This window comes from Drosophila subobscura, chromosome J (assembly GCF_008121235.1).
Source record: "Drosophila subobscura isolate 14011-0131.10 chromosome J, UCBerk_Dsub_1.0, whole genome shotgun sequence".
Lineage (NCBI taxonomy): Eukaryota > Metazoa > Arthropoda > Insecta > Diptera > Drosophilidae > Drosophila > Drosophila subobscura.
In genome coordinates this window covers 22,738,424-22,760,712 of record NC_048532.1, presented here as the reverse complement: position 1 = coordinate 22,760,712, position 22,289 = coordinate 22,738,424, and the positions used below count along the sequence as shown (strand labels likewise).

At 47.5% G+C, this 22,289-nt stretch overlaps 7 protein-coding genes across 20 annotated transcripts in view; 5 read left to right on the top strand and 2 right to left on the bottom strand.

Moving 5' to 3' along the window:
- The window catches only part of LOC117895793 (serine/threonine-protein kinase mig-15), a 35,000-nt gene extending 27,521 nt beyond the window's left edge, over nucleotides 1-7,479 (bottom strand). For 8 of the 14 annotated variants that reach the window (XM_034803697.1, XM_034803703.1, XM_034803704.1 and 5 more), the window contains exons 1-2: nucleotides 6,259-6,415; nucleotides 614-679 (exon numbers count right to left, since the gene is read on the bottom strand). In XM_034803697.1, the coding sequence (XP_034659588.1) occupies nucleotides 614-679; nucleotides 6,259-6,342 (150 nt within the window). In that variant the 5' untranslated portion in view covers nucleotides 6,343-6,415. Of the gene's footprint in view, nucleotides 1-613; nucleotides 680-6,258; nucleotides 6,427-7,085 lie in introns of those variants that run through there. The other 6 variants (XM_034803705.1, XM_034803706.1, XM_034803708.1 and 3 more) reach the window with 3 other exon arrangements.
- Nucleotides 7,480-9,052: 1,573 nt separating this feature from the next.
- On the top strand, nucleotides 9,053-10,377 carry LOC117894352 (60S ribosomal protein L8). Its single transcript, XM_034801341.1, has 3 exons — nucleotides 9,053-9,160; nucleotides 9,392-9,531; nucleotides 9,600-10,377. The coding sequence occupies exons 2-3, from the start codon at nucleotides 9,394-9,396 to the stop codon at nucleotides 10,230-10,232; spliced, it is 771 nt and encodes a 256-aa protein (XP_034657232.1). The 5' UTR covers nucleotides 9,053-9,160; nucleotides 9,392-9,393; the 3' UTR covers nucleotides 10,233-10,377.
- A 954-nt stretch (nucleotides 10,378-11,331) lies between these two features.
- On the top strand, nucleotides 11,332-16,790 carry LOC117894348 (protein daughter of sevenless). Its single transcript, XM_034801338.1, has 7 exons — nucleotides 11,332-11,486; nucleotides 13,361-13,685; nucleotides 13,744-14,492; nucleotides 14,554-14,665; nucleotides 14,726-14,966; nucleotides 15,025-15,637; nucleotides 15,701-16,790. Exons 1-7 carry the CDS (start codon nucleotides 11,421-11,423, stop codon nucleotides 16,232-16,234), a joined length of 2,640 nt encoding a protein of 879 aa, XP_034657229.1. The 5' UTR covers nucleotides 11,332-11,420; the 3' UTR covers nucleotides 16,235-16,790.
- Nucleotides 16,791-17,147: 357 nt separating this feature from the next.
- LOC117894351 (enkurin) lies at nucleotides 17,148-18,348 on the top strand. Its single transcript, XM_034801340.1, has 2 exons — nucleotides 17,148-17,301; nucleotides 17,357-18,348. Exons 1-2 carry the CDS (start codon nucleotides 17,199-17,201, stop codon nucleotides 18,187-18,189), a joined length of 936 nt encoding a protein of 311 aa, XP_034657231.1. The 5' UTR covers nucleotides 17,148-17,198; the 3' UTR covers nucleotides 18,190-18,348.
- On the bottom strand, nucleotides 18,321-20,748 carry LOC117894349. The gene is made up of 3 exons (XM_034801339.1): nucleotides 20,613-20,748; nucleotides 18,550-20,495; nucleotides 18,321-18,494 (listed from the first exon to the last, which is right to left on the bottom strand). Exons 1-3 carry the CDS (start codon nucleotides 20,650-20,652, stop codon nucleotides 18,342-18,344), a joined length of 2,139 nt encoding a protein of 712 aa, XP_034657230.1. The 5' UTR covers nucleotides 20,653-20,748; the 3' UTR covers nucleotides 18,321-18,341.
- Nucleotides 20,669-21,398, top strand: LOC117894354 (acyl-coenzyme A thioesterase 13-like). The gene is made up of 2 exons (XM_034801344.1): nucleotides 20,669-20,800; nucleotides 20,942-21,398. The coding sequence occupies exons 1-2, from the start codon at nucleotides 20,714-20,716 to the stop codon at nucleotides 21,290-21,292; spliced, it is 438 nt and encodes a 145-aa protein (XP_034657235.1). The 5' UTR covers nucleotides 20,669-20,713; the 3' UTR covers nucleotides 21,293-21,398.
- Nucleotides 21,399-21,609: 211 nt separating this feature from the next.
- Nucleotides 21,610-22,195, top strand: LOC117894356 (acyl-coenzyme A thioesterase 13). The gene is made up of 2 exons (XM_034801346.1): nucleotides 21,610-21,761; nucleotides 21,821-22,195. Exons 1-2 carry the CDS (start codon nucleotides 21,675-21,677, stop codon nucleotides 22,178-22,180), a joined length of 447 nt encoding a protein of 148 aa, XP_034657237.1. The 5' UTR covers nucleotides 21,610-21,674; the 3' UTR covers nucleotides 22,181-22,195.
- Nucleotides 22,196-22,289: the final 94 nt, after the last annotated feature.

Here is a 22,289-nt window from a genome sequence, read left to right as displayed (position 1 = left end):
CGACACATAGCAGCATTTCTTGACTACAAAACCATAGCCTAGGGTATCACCACATTCGTTACCCACATCCCACATTCCTGCCATGTTATGCCAGAGAGAAATGTGTTAATGTGTGAGAATAAGATTGTTCTGTTCGTGTTCTTGATGATGTTCTTTTGGTTGAATTTTTGTTTGGGTTCGTGGTCTCTTTTTATTTTGTGAGTTCTTCTTGCTTTGAGACAAGTTATTAGACGGGGAATAGCGGGCCCAAGCAACTAATTAAAGCAGCGCCAACGAAAGAACCAGAGGCCAAGAGATGATGCTGCTACAGATACAGATACAAAAACACTCAAGACGGAGCTCAAGTGTGTGTGTGTGTGTGTGTGTGTGTGTGCAAAAAGGCAGTGAAGCAGAAACCCTAACGATTGCTAATTATAAAGAGACCACAGAAGTGACGCTCCCAATAAGAGACTCCACTCTGAGAGATCGTTGCTCTCTCTCTCTCTCTCTCTCGGAGTTTAAGTGAAAATTTCCATACAAAAAGAAAGCTTAAGTTTGCATGGAACATGGAATCCAAGGCACATACAACTTATTGCTTATAAAAATATGTAAAATAAATAAATGCATTTCTTACCTTGTAGACCTGACCGTAGGTGCCATTGCCAACAACTTCGATCAGCTCAAAGATGCCAGCAGGATCCTGAAACGAAACAGAGGGGAGTGAACAATTAGTAAGAGGAATTAAACCATGTGTGAGGTGCAGGGAAAAATCAATGCAAAAAAGCCCAGGGGAAACGCCCAAAAATAAAACGTCCTTTTCCTCTCATTTCTGTGGGAAACAAAGGAGCGCACAGCAATGCCCTCTCTATAGGGTAGATATCTCCCCCCAAACATCTTTAATCCCAAAAGAAGACAACATTTTGTTTTGTTTTTATGTAAACAAATTATTAAGGCATTATAAATACTCGTACAAATAAGGAAAAAAGACAGCAACGAAATGATGTTAAAAATACAAAATCCTCAAATTCCAATTGGGATTTCATGCACCTCTCCCCCAACTCTCCTCCCTCCCTTCCTTTCAAGCCATACAAATTGCAGGCGGGGGTTCATTGACACGAAAATCACGAGAAGGAGAGTGCGACACGATACGAAAGTGAAGAGAGGCAGAGCAGGATGGAAGCACAATACGATAGACGTGACACGAGAAATGCGGAGGAGAGGGATAAGAGATGGGGGGAACATGGGAGTACAATGCTTTCTATTTTTATTGGAGCGCAGGTGGAAGGAGACAGAGAGAGAGCGAGCGAGGCAATGGCGGGGAAGGGATTACAAAAGCGGACAAGAACGACGGAACGACAGGTAAAGGCAAATGCCAATTAAAATAACAACAAAAACAACACGAACGGCATTTCAACAGGTAACTGACTTTTTTGACAGCCCCAAAGGGGTAAGGGCAGGCGGGAATGCCACGAGGGAATGAATAAGTAGAATTTAAATGCTGATGGAGAAGCAGAAAGGGAAATAGTAAGGAGCGAGAGAGAGAGAGGAGAGCAAAAGTGCAGTTACTGCTCCAAATTCCAAAAGAAAAGCGCGACCGATGGAAGACCTAAAAGTTGGAATTCTAGAGGTGATAAGTCCCAAGGAATACAACAAACCCTCCAGATGGATTGACAGAGCTTGGATAATGGAAACGGTAAGGAAAGCTTTGGCAAGGGAAATCAAGGGAAGCAAGAAGATAATTTATACAAATGCATATGGAAAACAACTGAAGATAATGTTGAGCTATCTGGAAGGAACCCATAACCTTTGCGGTGAAATTTAGGGGTTGGGGAAGAGAGATAAGAAAGAGAAATCCAATCATGGCAACAGAAAAGTTTCTTGTTTTCGATTGATTTATGGAAGTCGAACAAATTGTCAACTTTTTTATTAGACTTTAATCCCAGGCAAATTCCCAACGAAAGAAACAGCCCCACCTCCTCAACTGCAGTGTGACGACGGCGAGGAAGAGAAAGGGACTCCTGTCAGCCTCCCCCTTCCACAAAGCTTTCTTCACATAAATCTTCAAACCCCTCAAAGGTAAGAACAGAGCTCCTTCAGCTTGCGGCAGAGAGACCCAAAGGAATTAAAGCGAGGAAGATGGAGAGACGGTGAGCAAAAGACAAAGCCGAAAAAAATAAAAGTAAAAGAAAGCAAAGCAAAGCGAACAAAAACAACCAAAAAAGTGCAGAGCAAATAAGCAAATAGTGGAAAAAGACGGCAGAGGGGTTTGGTGCTGGAGGGTGGTGGAATAGGGAAAGACAGAAGAACTATGGAAAGCCGCTCTAAGTAGATTTATGGCTGCCTAGCGAGCACCCGCAGCCCCCGACTCCCTCACCCACAAAAGTGTGTCAAACACATGCAAAGAGCACACACAGTGCGATATGTGGAAAGGGGAAAGGGAATACGGGAGAGGAAACACAACTATAAGTGTGTGGGAGCGCGCTACGTGTGTGTGTGTGTGTGTATGTGTGTATGCTGGGAAGTGCAGCAGCGGCAATTACTGCTATTTATGGCTGATTACTTCACCGTTGTAAAAAATTCAATTAAAAATGCACGAAAAATAAACTGAGGAGAGAAGTGGGGAGCAAGGGCAGAGAGGGGAAGGGGCGATTGTGGAGTGTCTGCTACTCCATGACTCATTAGCATTGTGACATGTTAGGCCGAAACGAACACAACCAGTGCATAGAACGAGAGAGAATGATCCGTTAGAACAAAAGTTCTCTCGCTCAATCGCTCCCTCTCTCTCTCTCTGTTGGCTGTTGGGCTGTTGGTCAGCGAGCACTGACTGCTCGTTTGGTTACAGTTATCAGCAGGCAAAACAGGCTGTTAGCTTGCTCGCTTACTCTTTCCTGCTGCCGCTGCTGCTGCTGTCCAGCTGCTGCCACATGCGTCCCCCTCCCTACCAATCACTGCTTCTCTATCTCCCCTCTTCCCATTTGCCTTTTGTTTGTCTTTCGTATTTGTATTTGTCCAAACGGGTACAACTAAAACTAAACAACCCGATCCGTCGGCAGGCCGAAAGAGCGAGAGAGACCAACGCAGCCGCTGGCTGCCTGTGGCAACAGTGGAGCCTCCTCCGCCAACGGAACTCCACTTCCAATTTATGTTCTCATTCACCCTAGCCAGTCTCCACTGTGGCTGCGAGTTTTGTCTCTTTTTTTCTAGTAGCAGCTTTTATTATTACAGTTTTTCCTGGCCTGGAAAACTGGAATTCTTTCCGTTTCGTTTTGTTTGTCTAAAAGCTGCAACCAAAAACAGGACTGAATACATATTAGGAGAGTGGGGAGGGTGGAGAGTAGGTAGGTATGCAGATGCAGAGGCAGTACCTGATACCTGCAATAGGGCAGTAATACCATGGTAGAATTACCGTCCTCACCCTCACCCTCCCCTACCCCTCCAACTCTTTGCTTTGGCAAAGGCTTGGCCCAGTTAGCGTCACAGAGGAGAGTCTGAGGAAGAGGCATGAGATTGGCCAAAAACAGGACTGAATACATATTAGGAGTGTGGGGAGGGTGGAGAGTAGGTAGGTATGCAGATGCAGAGGCAGTACCTGATACGGCGCAAAAAGAGAGAGAGAGAGAGAGAGAGAGGGAGAGGTGTGGGGAGATCAAAGTGTATTCATATTAGTGAGACGAGGTGAGGCATTGGCAGAGAGCAATAGTCGGGAATTTGTTTCTGATTTGCTCAAGTTGCATGCGAAAAAGAGAGAAAAGAGATGGGGAAAGGATGGGACTTGCTTATGGGCCGCGCTCTCAGCTGAGAGAGAAATTTACGAATAAATGATTATTTCCTATTTGATCACCCAACATATGGGGGAATTTTTCCCTCTTGGGGGAAATTCCGATATTGAACATTTGAGAATTTCCTTTTATAAAGTGTTTTTCCTGGTTTCCGATGTTGATTTAACCCAAAAAAACGCAGCACGCAACAACACATGTGTGGATGATATGGATTGTGGATTGGTTTCGTCGTTTCCCTCAATCCTCCAGCAAATTGCAGCGCACTCACAGACACACACGCACACAAATGCAAACCAAAATGTGGGCGAACACGTTTTTATCGCAGCCCAAGCCGAAAATGCAATAAATGTTGATTAAAATAAAACCGAACAAAAGAAACAAAAGGCGAGAGGAAGAGAGATCGAGAACCGAAGAACTCGAGTTATCAGGCAAATGCAGAACATAAAATAAACTGCAGTTAAAGAGAAAAGAACAGAGAGGGAAAGACACACACACAAATAAAAGAAATCATGAAAAACCAATTAAGGAAATTTGAAATTTGTGTTCCAGTGAATGCAGTTTGCCCTTGCCCTCCCCACACCTCTCAGCGTGTATATCTTATCGGAATAAGCTTATCGGAGTTTCGAGCTGAAAGAAACCTCAAAAAAGCTGCTCCCCACCCCGCTATCTCTCACACTTTCCACCACCATCGCCCTGTTCAAGCTTTAAGGACTCTGACCTTTTTACCGTTTCTATTTCGGGACATTCGCTCTTCTCCACCCCATCCAGCAACCATTGTTGGAATGACCTTTAAAAGCCACGCACAGACAGGTCAGAGGCGAGACGAGAGACGCGACGAAGGCGCCCACGCGCCTCTACCAAAGAAAGAGAAGGCCAACAAGCAGCCGCAGCAGCAGCAACACTTCAACACACACACACACATGCCACGCACACAGGCAAGAGTCGTCATATTCTGCTGCCATTTTTTGCTGATTTTGCTTTGGTTTGTGCCTTCGTTCTGCCAGTGCTCCATCATCATCATCATCGTCAACTTCATGCTGTCTGGTGCAACACACTCACACACACTTAGAGGGAGACTCAGCGGCAGCAGCAGACACGCATGGACATGTCTGCCTCCTCAGCCTGCCTTTTAATAAAGTAAACTAAACAATTTTCATTCTTGTCTCGTTTTCCGTCTCCTTCTTCGTATCTTGCTTCTGCTTCGACTATGAACAATTTTTCATAAACACACTCGACTCGCACAGAGAAAGAGATTCTCACACGCAGACAGGCACATGCCAGAGCAGAGGCGACGACCCAAGGCACCCACCACCCTACTCCACCCATACTCCTCTCTCTTGCACACAAGACAGAGTCAACAAACGGACACTCACACACACACACACGCTCACATGTACTTTCTGTGGGTGCGCAAAAGAGCAGGCGCCCGATGGGGGGCCCACCCCAAACCCGCATGGTGAGTTTCTCCACTCGCGAGCAGAGCTTAGGCGTGGTGGGAGATGGTGAGTGGTGGAGTGCTTTTGGTGAAAGAGAAAGGCGGCAACAAAAACGCATGCGGCATTGTGGTGGCGGCCACCACTGTGCGTGTGGAGGGGGGTGGGTTGGGGAGCCAACCAATTCATTGAGAAACGAAGCGAATGGCAAAAAGAAACGAAACACACACAAAAAAGAAAAGAAGAGCTAGGCAAAAGCAAAGGCAAAAGAAGATGACACCGGCCGGCCTCTGATATTTTGGTGGTGGGTTGATGGGTGGTGGATGAATATAAATGGGGGAGTGGTGGGTGGATTCGTCTCATAATCGAGCAATCGAAAATGGAATGCCAATAAATGCATTTAGCAACTCGATTATTATTGTGAATGGCTCCCGTTGATGAGGGGGAAACAGTGAGAGTGAGAGGGTGGCACCTTCCCCCTGTTGCCATAGCAAAAATCATGAAACGTGAAACACAAAGCGAAAATTTCTTTTGTTGTAATTTTCAAGTGAAAATTTACATAAAGGGGAAGGGACCTTGACTGAAAATGACTCCAATAATAGAATTGAGAGCCGAATGCATTTTCTGATGTTGTATAACTGCCACAATGGCCCAAAACAGGGTGTTTTTGTGGCAGTAATAACTCGCCTTATATCAAATGTACTTTGATTCAAAATTTAAAGCAATAATCAGCTGCAAATTCCTGGCGGATGTTCGTTCACCGTTACAAAAACACATGGCCACACCTAGGCAAAGGGTAAGAGGAGGTGCAGAAGAGAAGTGCGAATGGAACAGAGCGATATCAGAACCAGTGCGAACGGGAGACTAAAGAGAAGCCCAAATAGTGGGAGCAGCGAATGTCGAGAGGTGCAGCAATTAAGTGCAGGGGGCGGGGGGTCCCACGGGGTGATAATGAGCACACTAAACACACTGGAACCCCGGTCCAGAAATAGCCACCGAAAAGGGGAGGGGTCCGGTCTGGTATGAGATCAGATCTGATCAGTGTGGGGATATATTTATTCTCTTACCTTCAGTGCCGTCAAATCGATATCATCCAATGAACAATTCACGGATGGAGCCAGTTGTTGTTGCTGCTGCTGTTGGTGCGCCATTTTGATTTGCTATTTTGTTGTGTTGTTCTCTTCTACTCCCTTCTTCTGCCGCTGCTGCTGCTGCCCGGAGATTTGCTGCTGCTACTTCACGCGGAAGAGGAAGGAGAGTGTAAAAAAATAAAACACCAATGCACACAAGCAAACACACAGGCACACACAAACAAAAGCACTAAGCCAAACGGGAGAGAACTGCAGTTATTTCTTTAGTATTTTCTTGAACGAAAATACCAGCCCAACAATATTAAATACTGCTATTAACAAAACTATTTGTTGCTCTGCCTTTGCTACAACTTTTCTCTTTTTACTTTGCCCACTGCTTCTTCTACGCTCTGCATTGGTGTTTTTGAGTGTGAGTGTATGTGGCTCTCCCTCAATACGCGCGTGAGTGTGTGTGTTTGTGTGAGCGTGCCTCTGTGTGTTGGCGTTTGGCAAACGGGGCGCGGCACGCACTTTGCCGTGATTTTTCCGGCACAATTTCCAGCCAAAATTTCAGCTCAGTTAAACATTTCCTTTACCACTTATCAACACACTTTTCACAAATTTTCCGCTTTATTTCTGCGGCGGACCTGCCGATGGACCAGCCTACACCTATACCGACACAATCACTCACACACTCAACCGCTGGCCTGTACGTGCATGTGTGTGTTTGTGTAGGTAGACAGAAAAAAATCTGCCACTCGCTCGAATCGGATGCCGTTTTCGGTTGTTTTTTTCTCTTTTTCGGGTACTCTTTTTTTACATACTTTTCCACGCACAGCGTTTGGTTGGCTTTTATTCACTCCTGTGCATTGCACAAATGCTTAATAGACTTAAGTTCCGGTTTTTGTGCAATTACGGAAAAAACGAATTCTATACGCGAGCCGACGCAGCGACAACCTCCGCACTGTTTCCAATCCGAATGTATCTTTTATTTCAAACTATCTTCACTGTCCGTGTGAGTCTCTCTTGAAACTGCCGCACAGTTGCGTCTTGTGCTCCCTTTTTCTTTTTATCTGTTCCTCTTTCAAGCGGTACCGATGTGAGCAGGACTGGATTGACTTTTATTGTACACTAGCGAATATTGTAGTTTTCAATTTGATTTGTTTTATTCGACGACGCGCGCAGCGACCCATCCGCGCAGTTTAGAACAAGTGTGACCGCAGATTTATCGGTGAAGTAAGCCGTCTGACCCCCAGAAGTGTACCGTAATATACCAACTTATTTTCAATATATACCAAAATATACCTTCTCAGTTTCAATATACACCGTAATCCTAAATCATTTTCCTCAATTTTGATGTTTTATTTGATATCACTAGCTTGCAAAGACTTTTACCACTGAAACAGTAATTTAATCCGATTGAAGAATCAATTTTGCTTATTATAAATACTCCTTTTATTGGATTGTATAACTTATGACCTTACAAATTTGTATTTGAATTTTTCATTAAAATCGTACTTCTGGAGGCAAGGGAGCCTTGTCTACAGTATGTAATTGTATGTAAATTATTAAAAGAGACATGTATATTACTTGATAACATTGAACAATTTTTAAAATGGCGCGCACAATAAAAGCGATACAGAAATTCTATTGTTTTTCAGAAAGGGATCGGGAACATTGGTAAATATTATAATAAGCTCTGAGGGGTTTGGGGGGCTGTTTTTCTATCTTTACAACATAATTGGGGCTAGAATCCGGTCTCGACATTATCATTCATAATTCATTATGCATATTCATTATAATTCTTTATCATCCTTATCGTCTAGTTAATCACCTATGGGTGGTGTTTTCATTGATTTTATTTCTTTTCATGTATTTCTATATATTTTCTATAGTCAAATTATTATTCATATTTTATATTTAGTTGTTCATTTATTTTGTATTTGATGTTTTAGGAAACAAGGGAGCTTTCACGCTAAGAATTTGGTGTCAAAAAACTAAGGTGTCGAAAACAGGTAAATACGTCACAAAAAATTGCAGGTGCGTAGGTTTTCAACCTACGTGAAGGGAAATTCTCTCCTGCGTCTAAACGGTCAGGGAAATTCTCTCTTGCCAGACGCTCTCGCCTGCACTATTAGGGATCCTTACCACAGGCTCTAAAAAGGTGGGAGCTTCGAAAAGTTCGTCCTTGTTTACCTGCTTGCCATACCTTGCGGTCACATGCCAAATAGAGGATTAGGTCAGCAGAGAGAGGACTAGGTCAGCAAGATCCTCTCTTTCTCTCAATATGTGCACAGAAACCCCACTGGAATATACCAAAAATAATATACGTTCACACTTACATAAAACGTAAATCTTCACCCATTTCCTCGAATTTGATCTTCTATTTGATATTACTTGCTAGTTAGGTCTCAGCGCTAAAACTATAATTTTATCCGATTCAACAATCGATTTTTCATGACTTTATTTTATTGGATTGCTTAGAAAACAAGGTTTAAGCTAAAAGGGTCAATAAACAAAAAAGCATAAAACGTAACGCAATTGGGAATGGAATTTTACATCTCTTTAATGTAGTATAGAAAAAAGCCAATAGAAATATTCATGCTCTACATGGTATCTACATTTGCTAAATATCAACTAAATAAAGAGTTTGGAAAGTTGTGTACTCCATAAAACCATAAGAAACACCAAGAAAGTAAACTTTTCGACTCGAGCACGTTCTCCATTTAAATGCTTGAAGCGCGCCAATCTATAGTATGCCTGCGCTAACAGCACCGCCTGTTCTCTAACAGCGTGCTGTTAGGGCGCGAAGAACAGAGTGAAGTTGTCTGCGCTAGCTGTCACTTTGACAATTTGCGTTTATCTTCCTCTCTTTCTTTTCTTTTCTACCCGAGATTCGGTACGTAGCGTAGTGTTGAAATGTTAATCGTTAAATATTTCGCAAATATCGCAACATCCTAGAATGATAATAAACGAAGGGGCAACGTAAAGCCAGGCGCCGGCCCATGCGTACAATATTTCATAGAATATTGCGATTTGCGGGCGATTATTTGCGACGGATGTTTTGGTGTCCATGGCGGCACGACGGAGTGTTGTGATGAGTGTAAACTAACTGTCTTGTCAATTGCAGCAATGGGTCGCGTAATTCGTGCACAACGTAAGGGAGCTGGTTCCGTCTTCAAGGCGCACGTCAAGAAGCGCAAGGGAGCCGCCAAGCTCCGCTCTCTGGACTTTGCCGAGCGCTCCGGCTACATCCGCGGTGTTGTCAAGGTGAGTTCTTCGGCTGCGCAGACCAGTGAACTGGACAAGTAATTAAATATTATTTTTTGTGCTCTTAGGACATCGTGCACGATCCCGGTCGTGGCGCGCCCTTGGCTGTCGTTCACTTCCGTGACCCCTACCGCTACAAGATCCGCAAGGAGCTGTTCATCGCCCCCGAGGGCATGCACACCGGCCAGTTCGTGTACTGCGGCCGCAAGGCTACCCTGCAGATCGGCAATGTGATGCCCCTGAGCCAGATGCCCGAGGGTACCATCATCTGCAACTTGGAGGAGAAAACCGGTGACCGTGGCCGTCTGGCCCGCACCTCTGGTAACTACGCCACCGTGATTGCCCACAACCCCGACACCAAGAAGACCCGTGTCAAGCTGCCCTCGGGCGCCAAGAAGGTCGTGCCCTCTGCCAACCGCGCCATGGTCGGCATCGTCGCCGGCGGCGGTCGTATCGACAAGCCCATCCTGAAGGCCGGTCGTGCCTACCACAAGTACAAGGTGAAGCGCAACAGCTGGCCCAAGGTGCGTGGTGTTGCCATGAACCCCGTGGAGCATCCCCACGGTGGTGGTAACCATCAACATATTGGTAAGGCTTCCACCGTCAAGCGAGGCACATCCGCTGGTCGCAAGGTCGGTCTTATTGCCGCCCGTCGTACCGGTAGGATTCGTGGTGGCAAGGGCGACAGCAAGGACAAATAAGCCCTTGTCCGACGTGGAGCAGGTTCCGTCTGAGATCGGCGTGGCACTGTTGTTGTGTGTTGCGCTGTTTGAGATAATGCAATTCTATATGGAAAATCTGTATGTTGTCAGCATACACTTGACACGACGGAATAAAATTTATTTGTAAAAAATATCTCCCAGAATGAATTAATAATTTATGGTTTCAATATGGACTGGCCGGAAGCAAACTCCTGTTTTGTCTTTGAATTGAATGATTCATAAACAGTTTCAGAAATCCCCCCCTCTATTATGAACCTTAAATGTGTGTTTATTTAAAAACAACAATATCGTGTCGGATATAATGGTTGCTTTCAAAATGTTTGTGTTCGTCGCTGAGCTAATCCTGAAACAGTTTCATTCCTTACACACTCAATCCAATAAAAATGGGTCGTTCAAGTTGGCCAATCATGTAGGAAATTGATCTACCTATTCGCTAAAATTATACTTTAAGTGCTGAGAGTCCTATCTAGCTAGTAATATTAATTCGAATATTAAATTCGGCGAATATGATATGCGATCATAGACAGATAATGCTTAACCCATTGCCGACCCGTGGGAATTTCAATTACGCACAAATATTATGAAACTTGAAGAATTTTCCAGCAGATCAGGTTAAAGATATTGTGGTCATTTGCTCATGAGTAAAGAGTAAATAGGAAGACAAAAAGAATTACACACAATAATATTTTCGTGACTGTTTAAAAAAAGCGGGATAAGTTCGTTTTTACGTCGGTATATTTTCATAATAATAATGCACTTGCCAATGTTCCCCAACATTTGGCACTGAATGAGCAGCATTTTTGATTGATCTTCTTAGTTTCAACCTTATTTTGTAATCAATACAATAAAGATAAGTCATGAAAATCAGCCAATCTTGTGGAGAACTGAATGATGATTCGAGTAAAACTATAGTTTTAAAGCTGAGAATTAGAACTAACTGGTAATATTAAACAGAAGATAAAAGTCGAGGAAAATGATTTTAGATTTATGGTATTTACAGTATATTTGGAAAATGAAAAAGTATACTTCGGTATATTTCCGAGGGTCCCTCGGTATATCTTATCGATAAGTCCCCGGTCACACTGACTTTCGGTCAGTGCGCGGAAGGGGGAAAAAAGAAACAAAAATAATTTATATATTTTCCACTGTCCGCTGCGTTGCTGAAAAATGGATCGCACTTTCTACGAAGGGTGGCTAATTAAATCGCCACCAACAAAACGAATTTGGCGTGCTGTAAGTTTCCCTTTAAACTCGTCTTGCTCCAACTCCTTTCCGTTCGGGCTTCGGGATGGTTAAGTTAAGCCATTTAAGTAGTTTTCCCCCCGCCCCCAACTCTTCGAATACGAATACCAAGTGATCAGTGAAATGTGCATCAAAGTGCAAACCGCAAAAGCTAACGGTAATCGGCCGCCAATCAAAGATATATGTTCCCACAATCTCCAACGGGAGGAAATTGTTTTTGCCAACTCTCCTACTACACTGAGTCACAAAAGCAAACGCACCAAAGCCAACTAATCGCAGTGGCATTTTTGTACAATTACTCTGTGCCTCCATCTATGTGTGTGTCGAGTGTTTGTGTGTTTGTATGTTCCTGTTTGTGTCTGCATTTGTTTGTCATAATATAATTCATTAATAAGCGGCAGACCAGACTGGCTGATGCCGCTGCCGCCGCGACCAGGGGAAGCGGAAATTGATTGAAATGCAAACAAGCTAAAACCGCAGAGGGAGCAAGTTTCCAGTTTATATTGTAACTGCAAAATGTGAATGAAATCTACGATAGCCTCCGTCCGTCTTCCGATGCGCTGTATATGTACGTGTACATACTTATATGTACATGCGCGTGTGTGTGTGTTTTGTTTGTTTGTTTGCTTACGGCGTGGGAACATGTTTTGACGCTGGTCTAAATTTACGCTTAATTAATTCTTTCGTTTAATGTTTACTTTGCTTGGGCTTCGATGTGCGCCGCAGAGGCGTTTGCTCGCTCGTGTATTAAATTACCAGCAACTGTTGCGTTTAATCAAATTATATTCTGTTGAGTTTATTCAAGTAGAAAGTATGCACAATGTATGTACATATGTATGTATGGAGTCTGTACATATGTTTTATATGGAAGTACTGACGATAAGCCACATCACATCACGCACCACACCAAAGCCACGGGCGGGAGGGAGACGAGAAACAAAAAACAATGACGCACTTGTCTTTCCAGCTCGTTATTGTTGTTTCTGTTTACTGGCATTTCTAGGGGGCTGTGCTGTATGTATCGTGTATAAGCCTGCATGCTTGCATGTGTGCGTGTGGGTTGGTACATTTGAAACCACTTATAACGGAACCAAGAGTTCCAGGAACACACTCTAGGCGCCCCACTAAAGCAGCGGCCAAGGCAGAACAAGAAAAAGGTTAGGCAGCATAGCAGATCGCGAGCCAAGTCTACTAGCAGACCGGACTCTGACCTGACCTTCTGTTTAACTGTATTTCACTGTACTTATAAGAAAATATTAATGCTTTTCGTATGCCTCAAGGAAATTAGCTCCCGCACAGCCGTCTCGTCTCTCTGGGGTGCCAATTTCTGGCGCTGCCTGCTTGTGTGTGGCATTATGTTTATTGTTTATAATTCAATTAAGCGTGAAATTCGGATATTCAACAGACTACAATATAAACATACATACAAGCAAACACGAGCAGATACACACACACACACACACACAAATACACATGCAAAGCTGAAGTCCGAGCTGGAGTTTAGCCATGACACAAACCCAACAGACCCCACCTCCACCTCCCACTCCACCATACAGCTGTTTAGCAATCATTTTAACGGCACTGTGGGCGAGTGTGCATCTGGGTGTATCTGTGCGCCCGCTGATTACCCAAGAAAATGTCAATGCAAATATGATTCGCGGAAAAGCAGCCGCAGCAGCAGCGGTAGCGTCGCTGCTTACTCACCCTTGATACGATACGAGCAGTGGACGGACAGACAGTCGGCGCCAGTGAACGCTGCACCCATGATAGCCCATAGTCGTCCGTCCATCCATCGCATCTACTTCCATCGTTTGTTTACTAACTTTAGCGCTTTGTTTTATTCTCGTATTTCTGTGTTTTTGCAGCGCTGGCGGCGACGCTGGTTCACGCTGAAGCAGGGCGAGATACCCGAACAGTTCTGCCTTGAATACTACACCGATCACAATTGCCGCAAGCTGAAGGGCGTCATCGATTTGGATCAATGCGAGCAAGTGGACTGCGGCCTGCGGCTGGAGAATCGCAAGCAGAAGTTTCAGTACATGTTCGACATCAAGACGCCGAAGCGCACGTACTACCTGGCTGCCGAAACAGAGTCGGACATGCGGGACTGGGTCAACTGCATCTGTCAGGTGTGTCACCTGCATGACACCAAGCAATCGAATGAGCTGCCACTGGGCTCTGTGGGCACAGGTGAGTGCACTCTACAGGCATAGGTACAGCTCTTATATGAATTGGTTTCCTTTTCCAGATGAGAATCGCACGCAGAACACCAGCTCCAGCGGTGGCCTGAGCAATTCCACACAAAATACAACCACCACTTCGTTGCACTCGTCGGCGGGCACCATCGCCGCACAGGCTACGGCAACGGGCGGAGCTGCACAGATGCGTCGTCCGGTGGTGATTGATCAGCAGCCCATGCCCCAGAATCCTGGCAACAACAATTCGGACTCGGTGTATGTCAACACGGAGTACAGCAATCGCGAGACAATGCTCTGCGATGGAAACTTTGATCAGCAAGACTTGCTCTCGGCCGCACAACAGCAGCCGCCACCCTCGCCGGCCACGGCGCTCTACTTGAACCACAGTGCCCTGATCCAGGCCCAGGCAGCGGCCGCAGCTGCAGAGCAGCAACAGCAGCAGCAGCAGCAGGCTGCTCGTCTCGCGGTCAACGCGAATGGAGTGGTGCGAAAGCTGCCAGAGCATTTGGTGCTCACTCAACAGACCCTGGCGGAGGCAGCAGCCGAGCAGCAGCACAGCAGCGTGCAGGCATCGCCGGCATTGAGCACCGCCTCTGGACCGTACATACCCATCAGCGAGTGCTTCTCGGGCAGCCCCAAGTTCCTGCCGGGCCCAGACGGGGTCATGCCCCACAATCCCACAACGCCGCTGAACAATTTGGATCCCAAGTTCTACGATACACCGCGGAGTCATAACAACATTGGCCTGAACCTGACCAACGATCAGTCCTACTCCCCCAAGATAACCAACTTGAGTTTGGTAAGTGGAAACAGAGAGAGATTCAGTCAGATTAATGACTAATCTTTTGGTCTCTTTGCAGCAACAGCTGGCGGCTAGTTCTGTTGGCAAACAACGCTCCGACTCGGACTCGGAGAGCGTCTTCACCGATGACGACGAGTGGGCGCATCCCCTGCCGCTCCGCGAGAATGTGGGCAAGTAGTCATCATCTCAGCTTCACTCGGAATTGTTTAACTAATAATTAATATTCACAGATCGCAGCACGCGGCCCTCGGATAGTTCCATCGAGAACGAATCATTTGTGCTGACTTATTCGCAGCGCTTCTCCAAAATGCCCGAGGATGGGGCAGCCGTGGCTCCGCCACCCGACAAGCAGTCAAAGCTGGAGGCCCCATCAGCGCTGGCAGACGCCGGCGATCATCGCACACTCGAGAAACTGGCCAAGGTGCTGAAGAACAAGAATAATCTCATACTAGACTTTAAGGAGAACGAAAAGTGAGTGGCCAGAAACCCAACCAAGGGAAAACTCTAGCAAATTTCACTCCAATTACAGAATCACTCGCGATCTGCCGCAGCTTTCGGATACGGAAAACACATCGCCAGCAATTGTGGCACGGAGGAATGCCAATTCCGCTTTCATTGAGGAGAGCTACGACATTCCACGCTCCCATCAGCTGCCCTACTACAATGTCAGCCAGCTGCTGGGCGAGCGACCGGTCACCAGTCCCCACAACAGCAATCCCATTGCTGCCTCCACGCCGAACTTGATGGCAGCGGCTGACCCGGGTGCCGTTGCGGCACTGCCATCGGCAGTGGCAGCCAGTGCCTGCCCGACGCCGGCCACCATTGTAGCCTCCTCGCCCACGAGTGCGCGCACGCTGCCACGCCCACACTGCTACACGAATGCAGCGCCCACGAAAATGGAGGGAAACGTGTTTCGGTATGACTTCATCGAGCAACTGGACTGTCCGCCAGTGAATCGCAAACTGAAGCCAAAGGCGGTCGGCACTCCAGCGGCCGTGGAGGATAAGCCACCGGAGGAGTTCCCGGCCAAGCCACCGGTGGGCGTCGAGCATTTAACCAGCAAACTGGGCGCCGCTCAACTGCAGCCCCAGCCGATTGGGCCGCCCAGCGTGGATCGCAAATGTAAACCAAATGCGTACAAGGTAAGGCTAGAGGGAAACTCTCGTTAAATATCGATTCTAAGTTTTCTTTCGCTCAATTTGCAGCTTGGTACTTCGGCCACCATGTCGCCGTCATCGCGACGCTCTTCTGGAGCACCACTCTCCATGGTGCTGCCGCACGAAACCGATGTACACTCGTCGGCGGTGGCGGTGGCTGCCTACTTCCACGAGACGCGCACGCTGCCACGCCAGCAGCATCGCCAGCATCCCAACAGTCCCGGCAGCCTCTCGATGCAGCATCAGCGCACAGCGTCGGCCGTGGCTGCCATGATGACCTCCTCGGGCGCAGGACCGAAGCAGCAGCAGATGCCGGCGCAGACAGAGCACAAGCTGCAGTACTTTGATCTGGATGTGACCAACAAGCCGCAGCTGCTCAATCGCTCGAGCATGAGCGTGGGCAATCTCTATTCCCAGGGTGGCAGCGCAGGAGCTGGCCATCGTCTGGCAGCTGTGGATGCTGGCGGAGCACGGGCTCCGGTGCCGAGCAGCGTGGTCTACAATTCCGTGGACTTTGTCAAGACGGAGGCGTTCAAGCGGATACGCGAGGAGCGCAACAAGGACAGCAACGAAAGCAAATGATAGCGACTCCCACGCCCTCCCTCTTGACTGCGTGCAATCTCCAAGGATCACCTGTAGTGCCTACCTGCAAATTCCGAGTGGCTTTTGCACTTGAAATCATCTCGAAATGTAAACCCCTTAAAATATGCGAAACGATCACCGTTTTATCTGTGCACGCAGCGTCTCGTCTCGTCTCGTCTGTTCTCTCTTTGTGTGTGCTTCCGTGGATCTGTAGTCCTCGTACATCATTTGTTGCTCGTTTCGCAATTTCAATCGTGCTTCCAACACTTCCACAATACATATTAATAGATTATAGTTCGAATAAGCGTCTGAATCAAAATGCAAAATGCAAAACATGACAAGCAAGCGAGCGATTTTAGTGCTAATTTTTACAATGCAATGCAAGAACAAATTTTATATACACCCGCAACATATTTATAAATACACGAATTTTATATGGTAACAAATTATATACAAACAAACAAACCACGCGAGTGCGAACTAAATGTGCGTGCGACACAAGCTGCAGCTTGTTATTGTGCTTTAAAACGTAAAATATATATTATATTTAATAACATTTTACAAGCTGATGTTTCACTGGCAATGGACCAACAGCATTCATCAATCATTTTCCAACACTTCATTGATGTATGTAAATAGTTACAACGGGATTAAGTGTGCCGCCTGTGACGTTGTCCGCTGTGGTGAGGACCAATAACTTATTCACCACGCGCAGAGAGACAAGCGCTAGAAAGGGATAGAGCTATCGCTATGGCTCCCCTGTGGTGAAGGCTTCACCGCGATCACAATTTAAACTAAACTTGGTGTAAATGGCGTGCTATAGCAACGCAACAACAATTGTGTTTGTTGACAAACAAAGACAGCCTTGGCAACAGGATTGGCGTAGAAAATAATATAGACAAAGTCTGTCGTTTACTTTTGTGGAACTTTACATTTTTCTAGGCATTTATTTTGTTAACTAATCATGTCGCTGGTTTATATCACACATCACGATGAGAACATCTTTGATTGTGAGCAGGAGTACATTAACCAAGAGGTCAGCAAGCCCTCCAGGGTTTACAATACGGGTAAGGAATAAAGATAAACCAAAATCCAACTCCCCCTTAATCTTTGCATTTGCAGCAACTGCCATGAAGGGCGCCCGATTTGCCAAGTCTCTGCGCGACCGCTTGGATGTGGAGGACAAGAAGCATTCGGTTATCATGCAGAACGATGGCATGCGACTGCTGACGGATGCCAAGAAGGCGCATCATCGCACCATGGGCTGCGCCCACACACCCATTGATCCGCCGTGCGCGTATCTGCGCAAGAACCAGGGCATCAAGTGGCGCCGCGAGAACACTCACGTCTGTCCCAAGGGTGAGAAGATGCCGCCGTTGCCAGGCATCGGTAGCAAGCGCCAGGAGCCGATAATGGTGCCGAATTTCATACGGCGGAACATTCAGTGCGCCAAACAGACAGTGCCCTGTCCGCCGCCGCCGCGCTACATTGACACGCCGGTGGGCACGCGACACAATCTGCTGAACTCTGGCCTGCTGCCACAATTCATCTGCCGCAAGGACTTTGGCAAGGTGCCCATTTACCTGAAGAAGACCAAGAAGATGCTGACCGAGATGAACGCCATCTGTGACAAGGAGCGGGCACGCCTCATGGAGCTCTGTCGCGGCGTCAAGGGACACACGCGAACCACCACCACCACCAGCCCCGGCGCTGCCCATGCTCCGCCGGAGGTGCCTGGCATGCGGGTAATGGACCAAAAGGAGCGCAACGAAATCATTGAAGGACTGCGTCAGAGTCTCGGCGAGAAGACCAAGCAATATCAGTCCATGTCGCTGCTCATCGACAGCGTGGCCAAGGTGCAGCGCAAGGGCAAGCTGGAGACTGAATTGCGGCAGGTGGAGCAGGACATTCTCTTGCTCGAGACCAGTCCAATTATTTATGTTTCATTGTATTAACTTAACCACAAACACTTTCCTCGCCGTGTGTGTGTGTGTCGGCATTTGGCAGTGGAGCAGAACTAAAGCGGAGACAGGCTGCTGCTGCCAGCGACGGACACACACACGCACGCGCCAGACACTCGATGGAATTTACTTAATAAATTTATTGTTTACGCAGTTACGAGATCCACTGCATAGCCACCGTGGCAGCAGGGACACAGCAGTGTGGCGCCTGGTTCATACAATTCCAGCAGCTTCTCCTGATCCAGCAGCACAGCACGCGAGCACTGATTGCAGTAGCGTCGATCCAGGCTGAAAGGAAGCTGTAAAATAGATAAAAGTTAATAGAGAAAGCAACAATAGGATAACAAAACCCACCTCTAGATAGGACACACAACATCGAAGCTTTGTTGGCTCTTGCTCGGGTGCTGCCATCACTCCATTGCCCAGCTTGGCCTGCAAGGCATCAAAGTTTCGTTTCATTTGTTGAGCAAACTCCTCCTGGAAGCAATGCCTGTCGCGCGAGTCCTTCCTCTCCACTGAGTACTGCGTGTCGGCAGAGTTTTTGCCATTGAGCGAGTCTTCCATCAGCAGCTTCCCCAAGCGCTGCGCCTCCGCAAACATGCACTGCGCGGCCTCCTGCTGGAACGGCGATAGTTTGCCCAGAGAGCACAGGTACTTGAGTCTCAGAGTCATGTGTGTCATGGCCAGCATTGCGAGCAGCAGCTGCATTTCCTTCTGCGTTTCATCCCGGTGCAGCGTCAGCCACACGAGATTCGAACGCAGGTGGAGAACAGACGACAGAATGTGGTACTTCAGCTGCAGCTGATGCTGCTGCGACTCCGTCGGCTCCTTGTCGAACTGGAACTCCGACAACCGATTGAAGTCCGCGTATTTCTGCAGGTTCTTGATGCTGGCAAAGATCTCCAGGCGCAGCTCGGCCAGCAGATCCGTACTCTGGTCGATGGGCGTGTTGGCTCGGAAGGAGTCCACCAGCTGGGACAGTATATCCCTGTCGTGGATCTTACCCACGCGCAACGTGAGCTGATTGCGCACTGACATGGTGTACGTGTTGCCCGCGTACTCCTTGTTGGGCTGGAAGAGCAGTGTGAGCAGATTGTTGTGCCTGCTGCTGAACACCCCAATGATCTGGTAGTCCTCACAGTCCTCCAGAACTATGGACTGCATGGACACAGTGAGTTTTCTGTCCTCTTGGGCGATGTGCGTTCGGTACAGCTTGCTTGTGGCGGTGGCCAGAGCCAAGCAGCTGCTGTCCAGCATGCAGAGGCCAGTGATCTTCATGCCTCCCACATGGATGCGCGTCTCCAGCCACTCGTTGCCAGCCTCTTGGCAGGGCATACACCAAACTAGCAGATGGGCCGCCTTGCACAGGGATATGTAGTAGCAATCCCGCTCCGTGCAGCGCGTAATTATCGCCTGCTGAAGTCCCATGCGATCCGCTTTCTCCCACAAAGGCCGTATCAGAGACACTCCGGATTGTTCCTCATCGCTAAATCTGTAGAGATGGACAACGCCAGTGACGTCGCCCACCAGCAGCAGATCCTCGAAGGCAAGCATGTAGCAGATGCGGCTCAGAGAAGTCGCCATCACGCGATGTTGCAGCAAGGTTCGGGCATCTGAGCTCAGAGTAAGCGTCCACAAGTTGCCGTTGGCTGTGCCCAAGACGAGGACATGTCCGGCACTGGGCTCCGCCGCTGCGCGCCATGTAAACATCGTGATCCAGGCGCGATCTATGCAATCTTTGTACTGCTTGAAGTTGTGTATCTTGGAGACATTCCTCTCGGGCAGCAGAGTGTCCCGCAGTGTTTCGGCCACATTCAGGCCATCCAGTCGACTCCAGCGACTGTGTTGCGCGGGCTTGCAGAGCAGTGCTATGGCTCCATAGGTGTTCAAGGCGGCCAACAGCATTTGTTCATTGGGCAGGGTCTGCGGCGACCAGCGGGAGCAAACCAGTCGGGACTCTGGCACTTCTGTGGAACAAATGGTCATGTAAACCGGCTCAAGGGACAACTGTTGCGCCTCCAGCACATGGCAGCTCTCATAGACTTCCACAAGATTGATTCCTGTCTGCAAAATATCCAGCGGGCGCTCATTTAGGGGCGATTCCAGGCTGCTGACGACGAACGGAAAGAGCACATGGCAGCTGGCCTTGCTGGTCATCTCCAGCGTGATGACGTCCGTCTTGGCGCCCACCAGTGTGATGTGCTCCCCATTGGCTGTGTAGGACACGAACTCCCGCAGAGAGTCCTGCTTGATTTCACCCTTACTCAGCTGACGGAAGCGCAGGGTATCCGCCGACGTACCTGTAAATATTCTCAGGCGTACAGTGCGAGCAAAACAAAAGCCAAGAAACCGCCGCGTCACATCACGCAATCGTAGAATGGCATTGGCATGTGTGTATCACACCCATACACACTCACCAGCTTCCTCTGCGACGCTCGATTCATTCTGTTTTGTCATTTCGGTTTTGGTTTTCGGTGCGCAAGGAATAGGCAGCTCCACCTCCACCTCCACTGGTACAATGTCGGGCAAGCGTGGAGTGGATTTCGTCAAGCAGGTGGCAGAGTACGCTGCCAGCAAGGGAGGCTTCGATCGCGTTCTTAAAATGGTGAGAAATTAAAAGAAAAGGCCAAACAATTCCAGCCAATTATCAGAAACGCCGCGCGGAAAATGGCAAAACAGCTGGAGCGCCCGATTACATAACTCTGCTGGTATATCGATAGTTGACCGCGCATTTTAACACTTGCAGATTACAATTACTGGTGGCGGCGAAGGACGAGCCATTGGGGAGTTTACTGTGGAAAAGGAGCATCTGAACCGCCAGGGGACACTGCATGGCGGTCTGACAGCCACCATTGTGGACAATGTTACCACCTACGCGCTGATGTCGGCCGGATCACATCCGGGCGTTACAGCCACTCTGAATGTGAGCTACATGTCGGCCGCCAAGCCGGGAGAGGTCGTCGAAATAGATGCCAGAACATTGCGTGCAGGTCGCAAAATGGCTTACTTGGATTGCGTTCTGAGGCGTAAATCAGATGGAAGAATTATCGCCAGCGGGGGGCAAGTCAAGTACGTTGACTTTGAGAAGGAAACTTGATTAACTCAACTCAAACCGAATGCACACAAAATTTAAATAAAACCATTTGGCAACGTACCGATGATTCGATTGGTGCATCGATAGGCTAACAGCTTGCCAGTGACATCAAATGCATTTATTTATTTGGATTGCAGCTTTGTAAATTTTTGGAAAATTAAAAGAAGATACAGGGTATCCGACGTAGCTGTACAACTTCTCATGTGTAAAACATCGCAGGCGTATAGGGCTAGCAAAACAAATGCGAAAAAAAGCCGAACTGCATTCGTATCACTACTCACCGTTTCTATAATTTTGACCGCTGCCTGCTCCGCTCGTTCCAGTAACTGTTATCATTTCAGTGCCAGTGTTTGGTGCGCAAGGAACAGCAAGCTCCGCTGATACAATGTCGGGCAAACGCGGAGTGGATTTCGTCAAGCAAATAGCCGAGTACGTCGCCAACAAGGGTGGCTTCGATCGCGTTCTTAAAATGGTGAGAAATGCAATGGGGCACACACGATAATCTAAATTCGCAAATGTAACATTTTGCAGGTTAAAATCACAGGCGGTGGCGATGGAAGAGCTTTTGGGGAGTTTACTGTGCAGAAGGAGCACCTGAACCACCAGGGAATCTTGCATGGCGGCCTAACGGGCACAATCGTGGACAACATTAGCACCTACGCGATGATGTCGAGGGGATCACATCCGGGTGTTACAGCCAATCTGAATGTCAGCTACTTGTCGGCCGCAAAGCCAGGAGAGATCGTGGAAATAGATGCCAGAACTGTGCGTACAGGTCGCAAAATGGCGTATCTGGATATAGTCTTGAAGCGCCAATCGGACAAAAGCATTATCGCCACCGGTAGACAAGTCAAGTACATTGATTTCGACAAGGTGAAACTTGATTATTAAAACTCAAAAGAAGTGTAAAAGAAATTTAAATAAAAACATTTGGCAACGTACCGATATATCAATTTCTAGTGATTTGGCCTATCGATAGGCCAGCAGCTGTTTTCGGCAA